At 36.7% G+C, this 20996-nt stretch overlaps 1 protein-coding gene across 1 annotated transcript in view; it reads right to left on the reverse strand.

The window, feature by feature from the left end:
- Window positions 1–3185: 3185 nt before the first annotated feature.
- COL28A1 (collagen type XXVIII alpha 1 chain) overlaps window positions 3186–20996 on the reverse strand; it is a 55748-nt gene continuing 37937 nt past the window's right edge. Inside the window, exons 25-34 of the mRNA XM_054274153.1 lie at window positions 16407–16475; window positions 14143–14211; window positions 10259–10327; window positions 8546–8626; window positions 8420–8455; window positions 8203–8239; window positions 7348–7902; window positions 6029–6216; window positions 3756–3972; window positions 3186–3355 (exon numbers count right to left, since the gene is read on the reverse strand). Of these exons, the coding sequence (XP_054130128.1) occupies window positions 3186–3355; window positions 3756–3972; window positions 6029–6216; window positions 7348–7902; window positions 8203–8239; window positions 8420–8455; window positions 8546–8626; window positions 10259–10327; window positions 14143–14211; window positions 16407–16475 (1491 nt within the window). The remainder of the gene's footprint in view (window positions 3356–3755; window positions 3973–6028; window positions 6217–7347; window positions 7903–8202; window positions 8240–8419; window positions 8456–8545; window positions 8627–10258; window positions 10328–14142; window positions 14212–16406; window positions 16476–20996) is intronic.

The following is a 20996-nucleotide window of genomic DNA, read 5'->3' on the forward strand; positions in this document are numbered from 1 at the left end:
TAGGGTAACAGAGAGGAAATTTGAAGATGTAAAACAAACAGAGGAGTTTCAGAGAGCAGACAGCAGGATGGTCAATGCAGAGGCAGTGCTACTAATGTTTGAGTGAGTCCTAGGGAGTGAACTGGGTTAAGGCAAAAGATTAATTCTGTTTGATAGTTGTGAACAAGAAAATGGTAGAGCTTCTCAAAGTGAAAAGCTGCTGCTGTTCTATGCTGAGCAAATGAAACACTATTTTCCTGTTAATTTTCTGAGTCTTTATCTGAACTCTTAGAATCAAGGATGTCAGAAAAAGAATTTATCTTATAATGATCAGTTCTATAGAAAAGGCTGTTATTCACTACTCTTAGCTTTTAAGTTTTGTAGCATTTTGCCTGGTCTAGCAGAAGATTTAAGGATTAAACTATTCTAGCTTTTAAAATTTGACAAAAAAGAGTTTGTTTGCCTGTGAAAACTGTAATTCTCTCAGCAATGATCTTGCATGATTTTACACGAGCCGGGAATAAACCAGTGGATGTTTGGCAAGCAGGGCCCTCTCCTGGTTCATTGCCCCATGACAGCCTTGGGAAGGCAGAGCTGGCTGAGGAGACACGGGAGCCAGTGCTGCCAGTCACTGCTGATACAGATTTAGGGAAGAGTCCTTTCAGGAGGTACTTATGTGCTTTTCCATGGTTTGCTAAATGTCAGAGCATGCATTCAGAGTTTGCAGTCTGGAGCCACACAGAAAGACCTGAACAGAAAAGGATGTTCATTTCAGGATAATCTGATTTGAACAGCATACAACTTTCAAAACAACCTTACATCCTTCACTTTCCTCTCTTTGCTACAAAAAGTTTAGTCAACTCTACATGAAAGTGGAAAATAAAGCAGTGGTCTTTTGTATAACACTGGTTTAACTGCATTTAAACAAGTCCTTGTATGCATGTTAAAGAGTAACTGCTTGCTTTGTACCCTTGTTAAGTAACAAATGATTTCACTATTTGTACTAAAGTCTGTCAGCTTTACCAGAAAGGTTTTCAATAAACTTTATAGAAGATATTGCAAACCCATAACCTACATCTTCATATTTATTCCCAACCTCATTATCCCCAGTATTTCTCAGACAGATGTATCTCTTTGTCTGGAGATCTGGAGCTGAACACACAGCTAATTCCATCCCTGAAGCAACTGCCCAAGCATGCAAGATTAGAGCAGTTTTGAAAGATCTTGCAGATTCCTAATCTCTCTTGCAATTCCAGGGGGCTTTGCTGCTGTGAGTTTCCAGGTGCAGCTAAATGTAAAATGCTCCTGATAGGATTAAGGGGATCTTCATCTATGTACTATGCATAGTACAAGATAATATCTTTCAGTTTTACTGTTCCACGTCACACAGAAATTAATTGTGCCCTTGGAGGGGTTTTGAATGGTCATCATGTTATTATGAGTATATTATCATCATTTTAGTTCTGAGTATAAGAGTAGGATGTTTTCTGGGGCCGCTCTCAATTTTTTAATTAAAGGCCAGATTTTTGGGAAAAAAATTAAAAACTTTAAACTCTACTTCAAGCACAGTTTCCCACAGAATTAGGTTTGCATCTTATTTGCTGAAAAACAAGTTCATTTTGCAAAGTACATCCTGTCATTTATTTACAAATTGTGCAAGTCAGTGTTTGAACATATCAAGAGTTGTCCACACAGACTATGTAGATTCTATTATTTTGTTTACAAAGAAATAATGATGCTTGACTCTTTATCAGGCATTACTTCCCAATTTAATCATATTTGTCATTTTCAGTTTTAACAATGAGCTCATATAGGGTTATGGCTAAAAGTAGAAAGGATATCAGTAAACATTAATACATATCTTACAGTGCTTTTCCCTTTTTTTAGTTTAATAACATATATTAGAGTATTAGAGTGAAATAACTCTTTATTTTTTAACCCAGAGACCCTGAGAAATTGAAATGTACTGACTAGCTTAAAGGACATGAAGAACCCAGTTTTTAATGTAATTCTAAATGAAAGTCCAACCTTTATAATTGAAACTATTACATTGATGTTAATCCAAGTGTGCTTTAAAAATGGAAAAAACCCCTAATTACCAATAGCTGTGTTACTTACATTCCAAAGAAGAACTCTAATAAATGGAAATCTTTATTTATGTCTCTAAATGCTGTATTAAGAGTGCTAATTTCAGGAACTACTCACTACTGTTTAAATCTAGAGCATATTTTATTCTTCCATGAGACTAAGAGACCTTGGTCATTAACCAAGTGTAAAAACTTTTGATATTTTAATCCTAAAATAGAATCTCATTATTCCTATGAGCAGTAGTATCAAGTTACTGTAAATTCAGAGGGAAAAGTGTGTGTATGTGTGACTTCAAGTTATTGCTATGGTGTTGCAGATAACATACATTATGCAGGAACCTGGTTAATGTGCAGACAGCAGTGAGGGAAAGCAATAAAGCACAGCAGTAATAATTTCAAGCTAACACATTATTTTGGATTCTTCTCAGTCAGTTCTTCCTCAGTACACATGAACTTTCAGCTTCGAGAGTTCCCAACAGAAGTAATTTCTGGAATTAATAAGAAATTGTTTAATTTTCCTGAAAAGTTTTGAAAAACATGCTCTGCAGCTCAATAAAATTTTCCTATACTGAAAGTTGAAATAGAGTATTTAATGCAAGTTATTTGGGATAAGTTATATGGCTTTTATAAAGGCATTTATGCACTATTGATAAGAAACCTCTCTGAAGGCCATGCATTGCTCACTAAGCAGATGTATCAAAGATAGCCAGTATAGTCTGACTGGATTTCCAAAATGTAAGGTCCCTCCCCAAGGGAAAGTCATAGATTTGAGAGGGACAGCCTTGTAAGCTGTGAAATAAATAAAACTAAAATTGGGATAAAGAGTCAGTGGAGAGATGTCACTGAAAGATGAATGTCACAGTCTGTCCTACTCAAGATAAGTGATCTAGAGAAGTGAGTAAATAGGGAGGTGACAAAGTTGGAGTTGGTGACAATATTGTGTCCCTCTAAAGTTAAGCACCATAGTAAAACAGTAAAGAAAACGAATGACTGCGAGAAATTGCAGAATACAGGCTATGAGTTGAAAAGGAAAACTGAGTTTTGATTAATGTAAAATCACACATAAGCAAGAAAAAAGGTGATTGAGGGAGGACCAGAAGGAGACAACTTACTTATTCATCAATCAACACAGGTTTCTCGACATTCTTTTTCTGTTTCAAATCTATTGTTGGTACCATCACAACCTCCATACCAGAACTGGCCACAAGAATTGCCATCCTTGTCATAATACCATTTCACCACATAGTTCCAACAATCTCCTGGTTTCATAGGTTCCAGGCACCTTGGATCTGAAAGTGCATCAGTAAAAGTTAGCTTGTATTCTGGGAATAAGTTATGTTATCTTAGAAGTGCCTCCTTCAGTAAGAAAAGCACCCCTTTTGTTTTCTTTCTTGTAGTGCCTGGCCAAATTCCACTTCCATTAATGACTTACCTGAACAGGCCTAAAAAAATAAACGATTAGTTGGAAGCAAGACTGCATGCAGTTGGTAAACAAGGGTATCATCTGAGTCCAAAAATCTGTCTCTGACTGTGTGTGATGTCTGTAGACAGAGCACCCAGAAATACAAAATGTAATAAAATCTAAATCATATTGGAAGAGGGAATGGGGTTTGCTCATCTTCTTTTTTTTTTTTTTTTTTTTGTTACAAACTTGCTACCCAGAACCTGCAGACAGAATTTATTACTCACTTTTCTGGGTTCTTGCAACCTCTGCTTGCCACGCAGCTGGCTGGTGATCTTCAGTAGCAGTTCCACCAACAAAAGGATTGACAGCTGGGCTCAGGGGTCTGATTTCAGATATGTTATAAACTGGGGGAAGTATTGATTGACTGCGAGGAGAGGTGGACACATTGTGGTCCTGAGCAGATGGCAGAGGTTCAGTGTGTGCGGATCGCGATGGATTATGCTGCAAAAGGAGTCAAAATCTTAAAACTCTGTCTGGGCATTATGCTATGACCAAAAAAAAAATAAAAAAAGATAGAATTATGCACGAAACTTTTGCTAAGCAACATGTGAAAAAACACTTTGGAAAGCAGATTGGTTACTGTGATGATTTAGTATGGAGCCATAATTTTCTGACCATGAGAGCATAATGAAAAGGGAAAGTAATGCCTCTGATTTAGCCACTAAGCTGAATTCATTCAATTTAAGCTAAATTCCAGTCACTACTTAGTCTGCAATACAAATAAAACAAAAAATGGGAAGAATTTTTGGGTAAGTCACTGCTGCTTAACATCTAGTACACTCATTGGGCATGATCTGACATCTTCAATCTGTCCTGTTTCTGGTTAACAGCCAGTTGCCAATCATTAGAATTTCAGAATTTACCTTGATAGAAGTAAGTGTTAAGCAGTCAACCCCGCTCTTCAAATGGCAACTATTATCTAAAGATTTGCCTAATATTTTAGTATATTCAAGAAGATTTGTAAGGTCCCTAGTACAGTATAGTACAAACAACTGCCTTAATCAGACATTGATTACCTACTGAGAGCAGAAAGGAATTTGATACTATTCAATATCTTCCCATTTACAGGCCACCACTAACAAAGTCAATTTAAGAAAACTCTTCAGAGTGATTGGAACTCAGTCTAGGTGGAATGTAAAGATGCAGACAATTCGTCCAGTCCTTTGAATTTTGCATTTCTTCTCTAGGTCTGCAAAAAGACTGTGTTTATGATAGTAATTCAACAGTTTGAAGATTTATCCATAACAACAGCAAGCCAGAACCAAGTGTGTGAGCATCTAGTCCTATCTGATATATCTATGAACCTACCTAAGAATCCTTTCTGATTCTTATCACGTTTTATAAAATCAGCATCTATCTAGGTTTACATTTATTTTTCTTAAAAATACAGAATGTCAAAACTGACCCTCAGTGTCTCACAGATCTGTCTAGATATATTATAAGACCAAAACCTAAATTAATCACACTTAGCAAAGGAGCTCTTATTCTTGGAAATTAACCTAGATTTTGAAAGTGAACTGTTTAATTATGAATGATATTATATAAACAATACTACAAGGATTAATAGTGGATAATCCATTGGCTCCTCCACAGGAAGACACTAATATTTAATTACCTGTAATCTGTATTCAATTAATATTTGAATACCAGTATCATGGTCTGCTATATCCATTCCATGCAGCTACACAGGTTTGTATGTCATATATTTTAAACAGTTTATCCATCTGGTTATAAGGGCAAGCAAAGCTCATTTTGTAAAGCTCTAAGTTTTTCTTGACTATTTTAGGCAAAGCAATAAAAATGTCCTAAGGAGTTGACAAATATCCTAATCTGATGCTCCAACAGTGGCTGAAAAAATACCAGACACCTAATAAGGGAGCTAAGGTGATCCACACCTGCAGAAAATATCATCTATTGCATCAAAGCTCTCCTGTCCTGTCTGTCTGTGCAGCAGCACTGTTTTAGAGAGAAGAACCTCAATGCAGGTCAGGAGAAATTTAAAGCTGGAGAACAAAGAGTAACAAATAAGGACTCCTAGAAGTACAGCCCAATGTGGAAAGTGAAAGAACACCAAAAGATTAATGACTTAGAAATATGGCTGGGAACAACCTGGAAAGTGTCTGACCATGACAAGAAGGATTGTACTAACTAATCTAATCAGCTTGCATATAAATAAATGTCTTATCTACTGTGCACCTGCCACAATAGAAATTTAAGAGTTTTAACTCACTTCTAAGATTAATAAGACCTACAAAAAAATGTGAGGACTCTCATCATTTATTGCAACCAAGAGGCAGCCTTGCCTTATTTCTTTTGTAAACATTTGTTCTCAACAAATAAATTCACTCTAACTTGAAAAGTTTTTTTCAAACACTTTGGTCTAGTCAAATGACACGTTATTTGCATATTGAAATGTGAATAAAGATGGCAAAATATTCAAATTCAAATTAAAACACATATTTTAAAAACATTTCATGACTGCTACTAGTTTACTCACTGGGTTACTAGATCCTTCTGTAGGAAGTATATCAGTCTTTGAAGTGGTTGTTTTAGGTAACAGGCTATTAGCATCTTTCCTGGCAATTTCAGGTTCCGGACTTGGAGAAGGAGATAAAATATTGTAATATCTGGTGTACACTGCAGACTCGTTCTCACAGATTTTTGTGATCAGTTTATTTTCAAGAACTGAAAAGATTAATGAAATAATGACATTTTTAAAGGGTAATGAAAAGAAGTCACAATGATTTAGAACAAGGTTTTAGTGCAGTATTAGTCCTAAAGTTTTAATTACAGTGACTTGTGAAAGACCATCTTCTGTAGTTATGTCAAAACGCAAATGATAAGTAATGAAGTAACACAGTCTCTAAATTATTTTATTTTAGTGCCATGTTGTTCTTTTAAGAAAAAACAGATAAAAATACCAAGTACCTCTAAGAAGTAGAAGTCATAGCAGAAAAGAGAATAACAGTTAAAAAAATGAGGGTGAATGAAAGGAAGGGTTTACACATAAGAAAGAAAAAGAAAAACTGGGCAACAGTTTTCTACTTATTTGTAAAACCAAAAAATACCAGGGACTGGGAATATTTTTATGTTGAATGCTGGAGTCTGAGTCAAGGACTTAAATTTAATCCCAGTGGGAACGAGACCAGAGCTTAGATTTTTGTCAATGTCTTCAGTCCAGACTTAACTTCATTTACAATCTCAGCATAGCAAAATAAGTTGATGCTCAGGAAAAGTATAGGCTGGTCTACAGTTAGTCTAGATCAATGTACCTTTTTTTTTATGGGTCATTATAGATTTCCTCTGGATTTTCTCCTGGTTTCACCCATAGCCACAGATATTTTTCAAGACACATACATTTTTTTCCCTGAAACTAGGGTGAAAGCACAGGTTTCCTTATGGCTTTCAGAAAAAGAAAAAAAAAAAAAAGGTCCTTGCAAGAGAAAGTGGAGGGATTCCAAGACTCACAAAACTCAAAAGAAAGAGAGAGAGAGGGAGTTTGAGGTGTTACACCAAAGTGGAAGGAAACCTGCATCTCTCCAGGACGAAACTCTGGCCAAGCACAAAAGGACTGTGAAGCAAGGCTTATGCAATCTCTCACAGAAGAGGAGTACCCCAAAGAGGACCTGGGCTTAGAAAACTGATGTTAATTGTGGTTTCTTGCCTCTGCAAGAGGTAAAAAATTTGGCAAAGGTTTCATTTGGCCAAAGATGATGTGAAACAAGAGTGAGCTTTATCCAAAAGAGAAAAAAAAGCTGCCATGGGAGAGGCCAAACATTCTTTCCAGCTTCCTCTTACTGAAATAGTTTCTTTTACCTGAAAGCGTTACGAAGTCGTCTATCTGATAAACATGTTCTTCATCAGGGTCTGTTGCAATGAGCTGCATTTCTTTCAGGAAGTCATCAAAATGAGGATCAGTCCTTTGTACAATCCCAATGACAAAAATCTCAATATTTGTAGCGTGGGCCTCTCTTACGATGGTGTCCAGCCGTACTTTATCCCGATTGTCCGCCTGTCCATCCGTTATGACAACAGCCACCTTCCTGACGGCTGGGCGCGCTGCCTGGAACAGGTGGATGGCTTCCTGGATGGCAGAGGCTGTGTACGTGCCTTCTCCCAGGTAGGGCATCTCGTCAACAGCTGATTTCAGGTGCTCCTTGCTGGTGTATTGCTTCAGAGTAGACACCAGGTCCACTCTGTGGCTGAAGTTGATAATGCCAATGCGGGTTGTGGCGTGGTTGGCCGAAACCTTGTCAATGAATGTTTTCATAAAGGTTTTGATAATTTTGAAGTTTTCTGGCCCAACACTTTCTGAGCTGTCAATGACGAATACTAGTTCCAGTGGTGTTGTTTTACATTTGATACCACAACCTGAAAGAATAACCATTTAAGACATTTTATGAGAGACAACCTTCAAAAAATGAATTGGACTCACATATCAGATTTAGTCAGTTAAAGCTCAATTAATGAATCAATTTCTAGTTATTGGTACTGAGCACAGAAACAGATCTGGACCAAATTACTTCAGGTATAGTTCTGGCAACATAGTGAGCATTGTTTTCATATCAGTGGTATCCTGACACACAAACATGCAGATGAAAAACCCATTTGGTCAATATAAATCACTGTGTTTTATTAGAACTACATTTTTTTCCATACTGGAATGCTTACCACATATTTCATGGATAAGTCTGATGACATCTTCTCTCTGAAAAAGAGTATTCATTTGTTTTGTGTTCTAGTGTTAAGAATGCTGAAAAATTTATTTATTTACAAAAATGCAGACAGTGTAATATTTCATAAACAGCCTTGTGTAAGACCACATAGCCTTTAAATAATTTTCCCAGATAAACTGCTATTGCTTCAAATAATTTATTTATCTACTTACCGAAAGACCAGGTTCACCTTTTCTTCCCCCAGATCCCTAGAAATGTGTAGAGTGAGATATTTAACAAAAGCCAAATTTGCCTAGTTTCTACTCTGTAAATTTAAGTAACATGAAAATGTGCTTTACCTTTGGCCCTGGAGGGCCTGGGTCTCCAATCTCTCCTTTGGCACCTTTGCTCCCTGTATCACCTTTATCTCCATAGTCTCCCTAATGGAAAACAACTGTATTAAATACAGTCATAGCTCCAGTTTTGTTGATTGTCAGAGCTGGAAGTAAGGTTCAATGAGCTTTAAAGATAAATTTTCTGGCTCTTTTGGTTGTTCTTTTAATTAATAATTTCTGCTGTATGTATTACAAGGAGAATATTTGAAAGCAGGCTCTCAGATAAACAAAAATGGGCAGTAAAAGCATCTTTAAGAAATTTCTGTGAAAAATTACCCTAGTTCTGGAGGGGGAGTAAAGACATCTGTATGCAAAGAATATATAATGTTTGCTGCTCTTTGATTTTCTTGAAGTCTAAAACAATGTTTATACTGGACCTATGCTAATTCATACTTAAGGAGAGATAACTGCCTCAGATCAGCCACTGTGACAAAACTCACTCCACCTCTGCATAAAAACCAAACAAAAACCTGTGAGCTTTCTAAGGAGAAATGAAGAGGCATGCTTGGGCTGCTAAATCCATTGGAAAATACAATGATTCACATTTAGAAGCAAATTTACAATTTTTCCCTCAACTGACTGGACCTTTTGACTTCCAAAAAGTGAGTGGGTTCTGCATTATAAGACAATTGTCACACAATGCAGGTATGAAACATCATAAATAATATTAAACTTCTAAATTACACCCTTTTTTCAAGAAGAAGATTGTCCAGGACAGATTTTTTACTTTTCTCTGGAAATTACTAACCAGCTTACATTTCACTTGAAATTTTAAATCTTATGAATTTATCTAGATTACTGTCCATTTTGATGTTATTCCTCATTATTGCCCAACCAATGGAATCGCACAGCAAACTCCTCTGTTACAGTTCTTACACTTAAATATACTAAGATCTGATCTTTTGTACATATACAAAATTCCTGCTGAACTAAACCATTCCTTATCATCTGTGTCAAGTCTGCTATATTAATAGCAAACAAAAAGTGAGTATTTGGAGAGATTTACATTGGGTCACAAAGATTAGTCAATATACAAGATGAATATGACAATTCATGAAAACATTCCAGTTATCATTATTAAAATGTGGCATTTGGAATGTGAGTGAAAATAAAACTAGGAGGCAGGAATTCGAATCTGTGTGAAAGAGCTTGATATTCACATGAAAGCTCCCAAGCTGCTAGATGTGAATAGCTAAGTGTAGGAAATTCTCACAATTTTTATAACAACCAGGAAGTTATTCAGTAAGGAAAGACTCAAGCTTGGGCTTCAATCATTGTAGAAAAAACCAAGTCAAGTAAAGCAAAGCCCTTAAATGATGTTAATCATAAAGCAATTCCTTCCTTTTTTTTTTTTTTTGTCAGAGCCTGGCAAATAAAAGGGCATTTTTTAATACCTGAAAAATATGAAAAATAAATGAATACATAATTTTAATAACTTAGAATTATTCTCCTGCCAATGGGGATAACTTCATTCTAGATCCTACTTTGTAATCTGATCCTTAATGACCATTAGGATTTTCACAGACTTCAAAGCTGACAATGAGTAGTAGGTACTTACCATACTAGCCCTATAAGGTAAGGTCTTTGTCTTCTGTTTCTCTTGAGATCTGTCACACCAAATAACCAATAAAGGAAGAAAACCCCCTTCTCTTTCCTTACTGCAAACCTAGGATTTACCTTTCGTCCAGGGAGGCCAGTTCCTACTGATCCCTTTGGTCCAGGAAAACCTTTACTTCCTTTTTCTCCCTGAACAAAATGTGAAACTCAAGTTTAACTGAAAATTAATGTAAAATCTATGCTGTTTCTATTCACTTTTAGACATTTGTACTATGTGATGAAGCACACAATTTTCAAAACAAAAGTGGTCTAAGGTTGGAGAAATAAGCAATTGGCTATTATTCAGAACATACAATAAGAAAAGTATATAATGAAGAATATATTCCTGATTAATTAAATGAAAATTTGCCATTCCACTGAAAGAGATGAAAGACAAAAGTAACTTTTCAGAGGCTCATCCTGTCTAGAAGCAGTAAAATGTGGTCCAAACCAAATTTTCTCTAGAAATACCCATTCATGACCTCTCCAGGGCAGACTCTTTTTTCTGATCTTAAGTAAATGAGAAGACATCTCTACTATTCACAGTGTGGAAAGCAGAACACCTTTCTGCTGATAATTCAAAAGACAGTATCTGGCCAGTTACAAAGCTCAAAATTGTTTATAAGGATTGCTACACATACCCTGCTGCATGTACTTAGACTCAAAAAGCACATCCATGTGTGGGCCCACAATGTTATAAAACACAGTTGTTATATATACACAGAAAATTCTTCATAGGTTCTGGTTTCCAGAAACTTTCTTGCTTTATTTAATAGGGTAACACAAATATTTTTTTACAGATCAACTGCTGTATGCATTTTAAACACAGCTAGAAGTGATTATATTTCTTGGTACATAAATGATTCACCAAAATTCACATTACATACGTAATTCACATAACAGCAGTGCCTGGTGAAGATACCAAAACCAGTTCCAGAGAACATCAATGAGATCAGGAGCAGTTACCACATGTATCAAACCTAACTATGATCTTCTTGCTATAATCTCTTTTTTAATGCTTGTATTGGTGCTCACAAATGGGTCTAAAGGGGTCATATTGCTCATAACAGACAGAGAAATGCAAAGGGTTTCCAAGTATTTCCAGCCTTCACCTAAGGTGCACCAGTGCAGCAGGACTGATCACTGACTATTCCTGCTGTCCTGGATAGGGGTTTATGGATTTCTGCAGGCAAAGAAAAAACAGCACACTTAGCCAACCTTCTCTTCCTTGTACCGAGGGCTCCTGGCTCCCATGAGCTGGGAATTCAGCAGGAGTTAGGTAATGAGAAGCAGCTCCTCAAACACACAGTGCACAACAAGTCATGTCCATGGATGGTTTTCCCTGCTCAGATTCCAGATCTGACAGAGATCCTGCTGAGATGCCAGCTTCTGCTTGCACTGGAGCACTGCTTTCACAGCCTTGCCCTGCGAGTATCTCTTGGTCCACTGGCCCCAAATTGGGGAGTGAAATGCTCTGCTTGCCACCAGGGCTACCTATCCCTGACCTGCTAACCAGTAGCCTCTTGCCTCTGGAAGCAGAACTTCCTCTCTCCCCAGTTTCTCACAGCAGCAGCACTTCAGACAGTATTAGGTAGACTGAAAAACAGTGGGTGTATTAAATTCCATAGCTGATCCACTAGGGGGATTTCCTGTAAATAGGAAATACTCCTAAGGTGATGGGATGCACAAGGCAATTTATTTTGCACTGTTACAGGAACTCACAGTGGCTATTTAATCTAATTTCCTTTAAGTCACTTTTTAGCAGGGTTGTGCTTCTCAGGGCCCTGATTTAGGTATTAATGCAAATGGCTTCTAAACACACTGAAACAGTGTGCCAGTTTGTTTCAAGCCTCGCTGTTCAGCACTGGGACAGTCTCTCCTTTCCACTCGGGTCACCCACAGCTTCCTGATTAACTCCTCTGCAGAGCACATACATATGAACCAAAATGAGGATATGCTGTGTATTCCAGTGGTCCTTCAGTAGTAATAAATGTCAGACCCAACAAAATGGTAGATTTCTTGCTGCCATTTGTTACTGTCCATTTGACATTGTTATGATGGTGTTCAGGCAATGAAACCTGAATGGGTCCTACTGTTCTAAGTAAACTCATACCCAGACAGCTGACATTTCTCACAAGCATACATGTGAGTTTCATCCTTTAAAACATCAACCACAGAATCAAATCCTCCTTCCTCTACTTGTGCAACAAGTATCAATCAACATTAGAAGGGTTTATCATAGACTCTATAACTGAGTAAAACCCAAGAAGCTATTTAAAAATATTTATGGCTTTGACAGTTTAATTCATGTACATAATAAATTCAAACCTGACCACCAGTATTACCAAAATGAACTGAGTGCAGATCTAAGAATGTCTAGACTGTGGTTTTGAAAGGGAACCAAGCATTAAAAAAAAAATCTGTGAATATAGCTGTCAACATAAAGTAACTTGAAAACCAACTCATTTTTGGCATGCCATTCTTACCATATACAGACTGAGATCTCTCTCTTTATATAAAAAAAATACTTGAGTGATATTGGTAGCTAAAGTGCAGTAGTAGAGTAACTTTAATCTGATCATGAGTGGCCAAAAAGAATGAAGTTTGATATGTGAAGAAATAGAAGGATAAAATAGACAGACAGAAGTCAACAAGCATTAGTGTGTGGAGCAAACTGGCACTACCAGAGCAAGACAGTTGCAAAAGTCGCTCAGAAATAAGAATTATATAAAAATAATTACATATTTTTATATAACATTCCTAAGAATTATATAAAAATAATTACAATTTTTAAAGGCAATTGTTTAGAAAATAGAAATGGCAAGACTGATCATACCCACACAAGCCATGGAATACTACAGAAACAACAGGAACTGAGTTTGATCCACCATATCATTACAGTTTTGTTTTCAAACCCAAAGACATTTCATAAACAGGACACATTACTTTCCAACATCCCTAAATTTCACAGCCTTGTATTAGAAACATGCCTTTGTTTGATGGTGTGTCAGTGAACTGGCAAGTCATGAACAAAATAAATTCTGAAGGAATCTGTGCTTTTCTGGTAAAGCTTGTATGAAATAATTCCACAATGGACCAAAGAAAGATTATCCTCTGAATCTTTTTGCAAACAATATACATTTTCATAAATTTGGTTTTTTGTTTCAGAATGTCACTGTTTTCCACTGAAGACCTTTTTGCCACTGAATTCTCTGATGTTTTTAGTATCTACAGCCAAAATCACAGTATGAAGAGGCACCTTTTCTAACCAAACTAGAACATTGACCCTTTTACTGAATCACTGGTGGTTGACCACTTAGAGTTGGAGACCTGAGCACAATACTCTTGATCAAGGGAAATATTCAATCATATGCTCAATTTTAAGCACATTGATTTAATGAAAATTGGAGAAATTTGGGTTGTTCTCCATTGGAGCATCCAGCTTTAATAAATTTTTCCATGCATATATGACAAGGCAATTTAACTATTGAATGCTCAGAATATGTTTGTATTTCTCCTTTTAAGAAGACAACTTGTGGCTGGAACTGGGTGACTAAAAACCCAATTAAGAGTATGTGGGCGACTGCCTAATTTCATTTTTATTCCTACATGTGTTTAACTTACTTTGTCACAATAGGTCTCTGTTACTGCCTTTTACAAGTGCAACCCAGAGAAAACTATGGATCTAAGTAAATCAATAAGATGTGGCAGAGATAAACCTTTTGTCTCCGGGTTAAATAGATTTTTCATTACAAGAACAATAGGAGAGCAATTGGATGCAAACAATACTGAAAATCCAGCAAATAAAGAAAATATTGCATATCTTATGAATACAAAAATTAAGTGTAAAATTAATATTTCCAGGAGTTCACTGATTTGGTGGCAAAGACAGAAAGAAGATAGTGAATCTCTTTAAGAAACAGTTTGAGAAGAAAATGAACAGATATCACATTAGCATGAATTACCTTGTCTCCTTGTATGCTGATGCCAGGGGGGCCAGGAGGACCAGGCAAGCCATCACGTCCCATAATACCCTGTAACAGTCAGCAAAAAAAAGCAAAAAAAGAACGATTGGGAGGTAAACTCCTGGTAACACTAAGGAAATAATCCCAAAGTCACTGCAAGCAAAAGAAGTAAAACCCGGTCAAGGATTCTGGGTCTGATTCTTCTCTTCACTGGGGGTCTTAGCAATTATCCTTGGCAAATTCTCAGGAAAGCAAAGGAACAATTAATTTTAAAATAATCAAAGAATAAAATTTACTCATGGCACAGAGTGATATTTTCCTCATTTTTCCCTGCATAGAAGACAACAGAAACCATGTTAACAGAACAGCCTCATGTAGTCACAAAAGAGAGGCACAACAGCAGAGGCACAAAGGACCAGAGCTGCAAAACGTAGTGTAAGTAAATCTGCCAGGTATTTTAGCTAGTTCTTTGGCACTATGGGCATATGCCAAGCCCCTGAGGTGCCAGAGTTTCTAGGAGCACCAGTCATTCAGAAAATCCTAAGTGGGAAGGGACGAGAGACAAGCCAAAGCAGGATGTGCTGATTTGTATCAACAGTCAAAGTCAGGCAGAGCCCGTGTGTTTGCAGGCAGGCTAATCTAACATTTCAAAGTGACCAAGTAAAGTATATCTTTCTGATTACATCAAAATTAAATGATTGATTTTCCTTTTTTAAAAAAATTATTTTTAATTGAAAAACTTTTCAAAATTTGAGCACACTTCATAAAAGTTTCTGTCAAACTCAGGTTGAACTTTTGATTACTGCCTTATAATAAATAATTACTGTGCTCCACTACAGTAAGTGGAAATCATTCAGTGGTATGTATATTACCTAGATTTTGTATATGTTGAATATTTAGGCAGAAGAACAAGAAACCTTGGTCATCATGAAATATAAATTTATAGATATAAACATTTAACTTCTAGATGTTAGTGATGTTCGAAAAGTCATCATTATCATCTCTGGAGACAAAAAGTTTGTTACAAGTTTTCACAAAACCTCTTGCAAAAAATACTCTCTCTCTATATACATATATATATATACATACACACACACACACACACACATATATATATATACACACACGTATACATATACATATACATATGCATATATATATATGGATCATCTCAACCACAAAGCCTTCTCTTTGGCCAGATGAACAATCCCAGTTCTCTCAGCCTTTCCTCATAGGAGAGGGACTACACACACATCCTCACTCTTGAAAACAAAACATTGTTTCCCCACAGAGAATTCCCCTCACATTTTTTCCTTCTCACAGGCTTTGTGCAAAGAGCACATAGTGTCACACTAGGATTTTGACACTCAGTCCAAACTTACTCTTTTCAAACAGGTCTTGTCAGTATGATTTACCAAGGTATTGAAATTGTTGCAGCTTTCAGAAAGCAAGGTAAAATCAGACCCATCCTGATTTAAAAGTATTCATGCCCGGTTGTTTATGGCATATCCGCAGTTGGTAATAGCAGTGTTTCTTCATTCAGATACTAGTTTATACAAAATGGCACTGGAGGGTTCTGTTACTCTCTGCTACTATGCAAAAAGTTACAAAGGCGTATCTTAAACTATCAGAAAGTGGGAAAATATACACAATGTTTCTCCTTATTGCCTTTGTAAAAAAAATTTATAGAGAAACCTGTAATAAAGAAACCCAGGCAAGTACTGAATTTCTTTTCTTATCAGTATGTCTTTTTAAAATTATAAATCACTTTAGTGAAGGGAGAAAAAATTGCCCAGATGTTGCATGCTGGTTGCTTATAGAATTAACTTTTTGTTTTCGTATTTCTTTCCTAATGGTTTTAATGACAAAATAAATTGGATTAAATTTGATTGAGCAAAAATTGCAAACATAAAATTCACATTTAATGTATTTTCCAGCACAAAATAATATCTTGGAAACAGGATAGATACAAGCAGAAGAAATGCATCATTTAGCTAATTTACCATTCTGATAGCTCTGTTCAATCTCCAGATGTAATCTCATAAAGTTTAGCTGCAAATGCAATTTTCATCCCATTAGTATTCTTCCTAATCCAGTTGCTAGAAGTGTATGGTTAGTGACCATGTTTACATGCTTGATTTCTCCTGAAGCTGCACCAATGTAAATCAATAACTGATGAAGATTTTTTGGCACCTGAGAGATCAGGGTCTGGCTGCCAGCATCACAAAAGAGCACAAAAAACTTCAACATGGCATCATACCAACCTTGGGACCCATGTGTCCCCATCCTGGAGGTCCTGGGGGCCCAGGATCACCTTTGATTCCATGGTCTCCCTGCAAATAGTCACAGAAATGTCAGTCATCACCTAGCAAATGTTACATCTGCCATCCACTTACGAAACAGTCAAACCACTGAGTTTAAAAAACAAGCCAAACAAATGCTACATAAATAAACAGCTGCTTTATAGATAGGCATTAAAAAAAAGCAAAATACAGGCACCCACATAATTTGAGCTCTAGGTGAAGAATATTATTTCCCTAGCAATCCATGCAATCAAAGTCCCCAACAGAGTTAGGACTCTACTTATCAGTTTTTAAAAACCCAAAACAAACAAACAAACAAAAAGTGCAAGCAAACCCATTTGGAAACATCACTGTTTTCCCATCATATTTTGCAGTGATCACATTAGCAGGATGCAGGATGGACAGGAAGCTTACTAGTGGAACCATGATCATGATGCTCTTAACTGATACTGTGCTTGTTCTGACACTAGAGAAATTCATCACTTCCAGAACTGTACAATTTAGGCATTTATGCAAACAGAATGAATTTTAATAGCATCGATGTAGATTATAGCACCCTTTCTTTTTTAATAAAAGCCCTAATGTACATACATTTAGCTTGACTTCTGAAGGAAATAAAGCTTAGGTTATATAGTCTGCCTGGGCTTCTGCTTGTCTGTGTTCATTCTCTTTTTTTCTTCCAGAGTATTTTGAACTCATTGGTTGATTTCAGCCAAAATGATCAGAAATGTACAGGCCTTCACCATATTAACTTTCAACAGTTTTGGTGATAGCTGGAGGCTAGCTAATGGAGACAACTTTTTGACATTGTCAATTTATGCTATTACTGAAGAACTAAGAAAATCCAGAGCGAACTCATCCCTCAACCATCAGGCAGAGAAAGGCAGCAGCCCTCTGGTAAGGAGAAAATGAGGGTAACAGAGAGCCTGGTGCTGCCCCTCGTGCTGCAGACAAACCCAGCAAAGGAGGTGGGGAACCAGGGGACATCAGTGATAAAGGGAATGCACAGGGACACATGAGGCAGTTTTGTTTTCCTCAGACCGTGGTTGTACAAGTGAGGGAATAGGCACACATTCAACACATGATTACTAGAAAAGTTCCATCCATTCCTTGAAAAGAAAAAAGTAGCCTATAACTAATAAATTAGAGAAGCAGGTTATTCTGATTTGTGTGTAGCTTGATATTCCTAAACCTCTTCCTCTGCAGGCAAGTGCAAATAAAGAAATGCACTGAGAAGCTGTTGATCATCCAATATATTAAAAACAAAGCAGAAGAAATGGTATTTCTTGACAAAATTAAAAAGAAATCGTTATACAAACTCTTAATTGTACTTATTTTTGCGCTTGGAAAAGCTGTAGAAAGGGTTGTGCCTGCAGAGGGAGCATTCGATCTAGGACAGAGGTGCAAGTATAAATCATAAATCACAGATGTCACTTGAGTTGTGGTAGGTGAAATGAAACAGCACATCAAACAGATTAAAAAGGAAAAAAAACCAGAATCTTTCACTGCTTTTCTTTACATTCTGGGAAGAATGTGTGCAGTCATTATAGTGACTGCTTTTAGGTGCAATTCCCAAGGTTCAGTCTCTAGTTATGCAAACATACTAGGGCCCAAACTATGCTCAGGTATGAAGGATTTGAAGAGGTGGGAACTCTGATTACAAAGGCTAAGGCTCAGACTATGTTTATAATGCTCTTCTTCTTGATGTAACATTTAGCTTTCGAATTTCTTTCCTGTTTCATCCAAAGCACTAGAGACTGGCCAGTTTGAGTCAGGACGTAGGCATGGTATATGGACGCTCTTAGCTTTAAATTGCTGTGTCAGGGTGATTGGGTAAAACTAAGAGCCATGTTCAGCTGGGAGGAAATTTTTCCCTCAGATGACCTAAGGCATTTTTATCAGACCTTCCTTGCCAATGCAGAGCCATGACATTGGCAATGTATCCATCTTCCTACCTAGTACCTCTTATTATCAAAGGAATATTTGTTCTCAGTGTCCCCACAACCTCAATACAATTTTAAGCTGTTTGTAGACCAGCTCTTCATGAGTAGAAGTTGTGCAGAGCAGCCAAAGCTTTCCCTGTCCAAGCCTCTCTCTGAAATCTGTCAGAGATGTCAGAGCTAAGAAATACAGATATTGCATTAAAAGGTACTTTTTAGGAGATCCTGGAATACTGTGGCTTGTGAAACAGCCTGTGAGCTGCTGTAGTGGAAACTGAATGGGAGGTTACCAAACATAAATGATTCCTTATGGCCCAGTACCCAGTACACCTAAAACCTGCTCTTAGACCAGCCCTGGCCAAAAACAGCCTAAGGGTGACCTGAAGTCATCGGCCTCTTCCTCCCATGGGTAACACAGTCTTCCACAGGGTCGTTGCAGGTGAAGGATTGAATTTTAGCCTTACATGCTTAGTTAATACCAGATGTGCCATTGAAAAGCTCTTTTGTAGAGCTTTATAGTAATCCTCACAGTTTCTGTATTTCTTGGTTTAAAGAAAAAGACTTTTCTTTTGCTTTATGAGTTGTGAAGTGGAGCTGTTCTTTTTCCTAAAGTGTCATACTAAATCGTCCTTCAGGGAATTCATTTCAAAAACGATTAATACTGTTCTTTGATGAGGTCTAATTTATTTCCTGCATTGTGCTTGTAGACAAGCTTGACACCATCAGTAAAACAGTGAACTAGAAAAACACTGCTGAAGCAAGAAAAAAAGAGCTGAGTCAAGACACTGTAAAGCGCAGAATTCCAATGTCTATTCTGTACCTTTTTTCAAGAAAAAAACCATTAAATGGCCTAATGGTCAACTGAAAAGTAAATCTTGGATTTTCCAATATATATACCTCATTTACTGTGAAGGATGTGTATTTGATACTGAAACATACAGCAGACACTGCAATACTCTCTTTAGTGAGAGTTAATGGATACAACAGTATTTGTAAGAATAACATATTTTAAAAAAAGGTATTGCATCTCTACTTTCCACATTTTAGTTCAAATACACAAGCCCCGAGCTGCAAAAGTTGTTTATATTGCAACTGCATCCACCCCAAATGTTCATGCACGAGGGACTGTGCTAAGGATTTCAATAATCTTTCTGCTATCCAGTTACTTGCTCTATTTCTAGTGCTGGGCTCTTGCTCTTCAATGTCTGTAACTCACCTCCTAGCTGGCAACAGTGCTTTTAAATCAATTTTTTATTATATTCTGACATTATGTGCTTCTGTTTTAATGCTAGAGAACATAGGGTTCTGCCAAGACTGAATGCATCCCACATGTTTCAGTTTTGTTTTCATGTGAATTTGACCTCTGATACATAAAATTCCTGTCTAGCAGTGTGCACATATGTGAGCCATTTCTGAAAGCAGAGAGAACAGAGCTTTGATTCAGATGAGTGGAACATTCCTATATAATGATCCTCAAAGGAATTTCAAATTAGCTAGTGTGTAAATTTATGAGCCTCTTTTATCAAATAAATGTTCATTTTTTATATGCAGAGATTGTTGCTGCTCTTTTTTTTTGGGGGGGGGGGGTGTGTATAAGAGGTAGCCAGTGCATTTACATTTCATTTGAAAAAACAGAAGATTTTCCATTTTATGAAAGTTCTAGGGGAATTCTTTCAATTCAAGTGAATTCTTTTTCCTTGTGGCACCTTTACTACCAAGATGTTATGCAAAAATTAAAAAATCTGACTGTAATATGCGAAAAAAAATCAGGGAATTAGAAGAAATGTTTATGTATTTAGTTTCTTTTTTTTTTCAGTGCACTCTTTACTATGTTTGGTGTGGATAAAGAGAAGTAAATAAGACATGTTACATCTTGTTGGGTAATGCTTGCTTTGGTGCACCACTCATACACTGCAAAAGCTACAGCTGCTCACTCTGCATAGAACAACAAACTTTTCATTCAATGTGACTAACACACCAATCTAAGCGCATCATCAAAAAGAAGCCCACCTATTTTAAAGTAAAAAATACAAATTGAATTTTTTACTAGATGTTTTTTACTCTTGAATTTTTATTATCTTGACAGGGTGTTAGATGAGCATTACTCTGAGCAGGCAGGTTTGGTGGACAATATCACACTATAACACAAATAAAACATGTAGATCCAAGAAAAAATGTCATACAAAATTTGGTGTAAGCATGATTTGCCCTAATTGTGTTGTGCTACTTGCAAAGACAGCTACTCTGCAGGGTTCTGTTTTCCAGTAACTTGGACCTTAGATTCAAACTACCTAATTCTGACAATTTTTGTGACAACAGAGATGACTTGATGGAAATAAGATACTTTTAGTTTACATGGCAACCCTGATCTGACCTGGAATTGTCAGGAAACACAAGAATAGTGAGAACTATTTATCAGTTTGGTTTTGCCTAAGATAAGAGAATCTATTACTAGACATTAAATTGTGCTATTAGTAATATTAAATATAATGAAATTATTAGAACTTCACATCCTGGTCTCAGCTATTTCACCTTGACTTAGTCAAATCTGGGTCACAGTACCACAGGCCTTTTGCCAAATTTATTATTAATTTATAATTTCCACTAACAC

The sequence above is a fragment of the Melozone crissalis genome, unplaced genomic scaffold, assembly GCF_028551555.1.
Source record: "Melozone crissalis strain CALT ecotype California unplaced genomic scaffold, PUWL_Pcris_2 ptg000016l_1, whole genome shotgun sequence".
NCBI classification, from domain to species: Eukaryota; Metazoa; Chordata; class Aves; order Passeriformes; family Passerellidae; genus Melozone; species Melozone crissalis.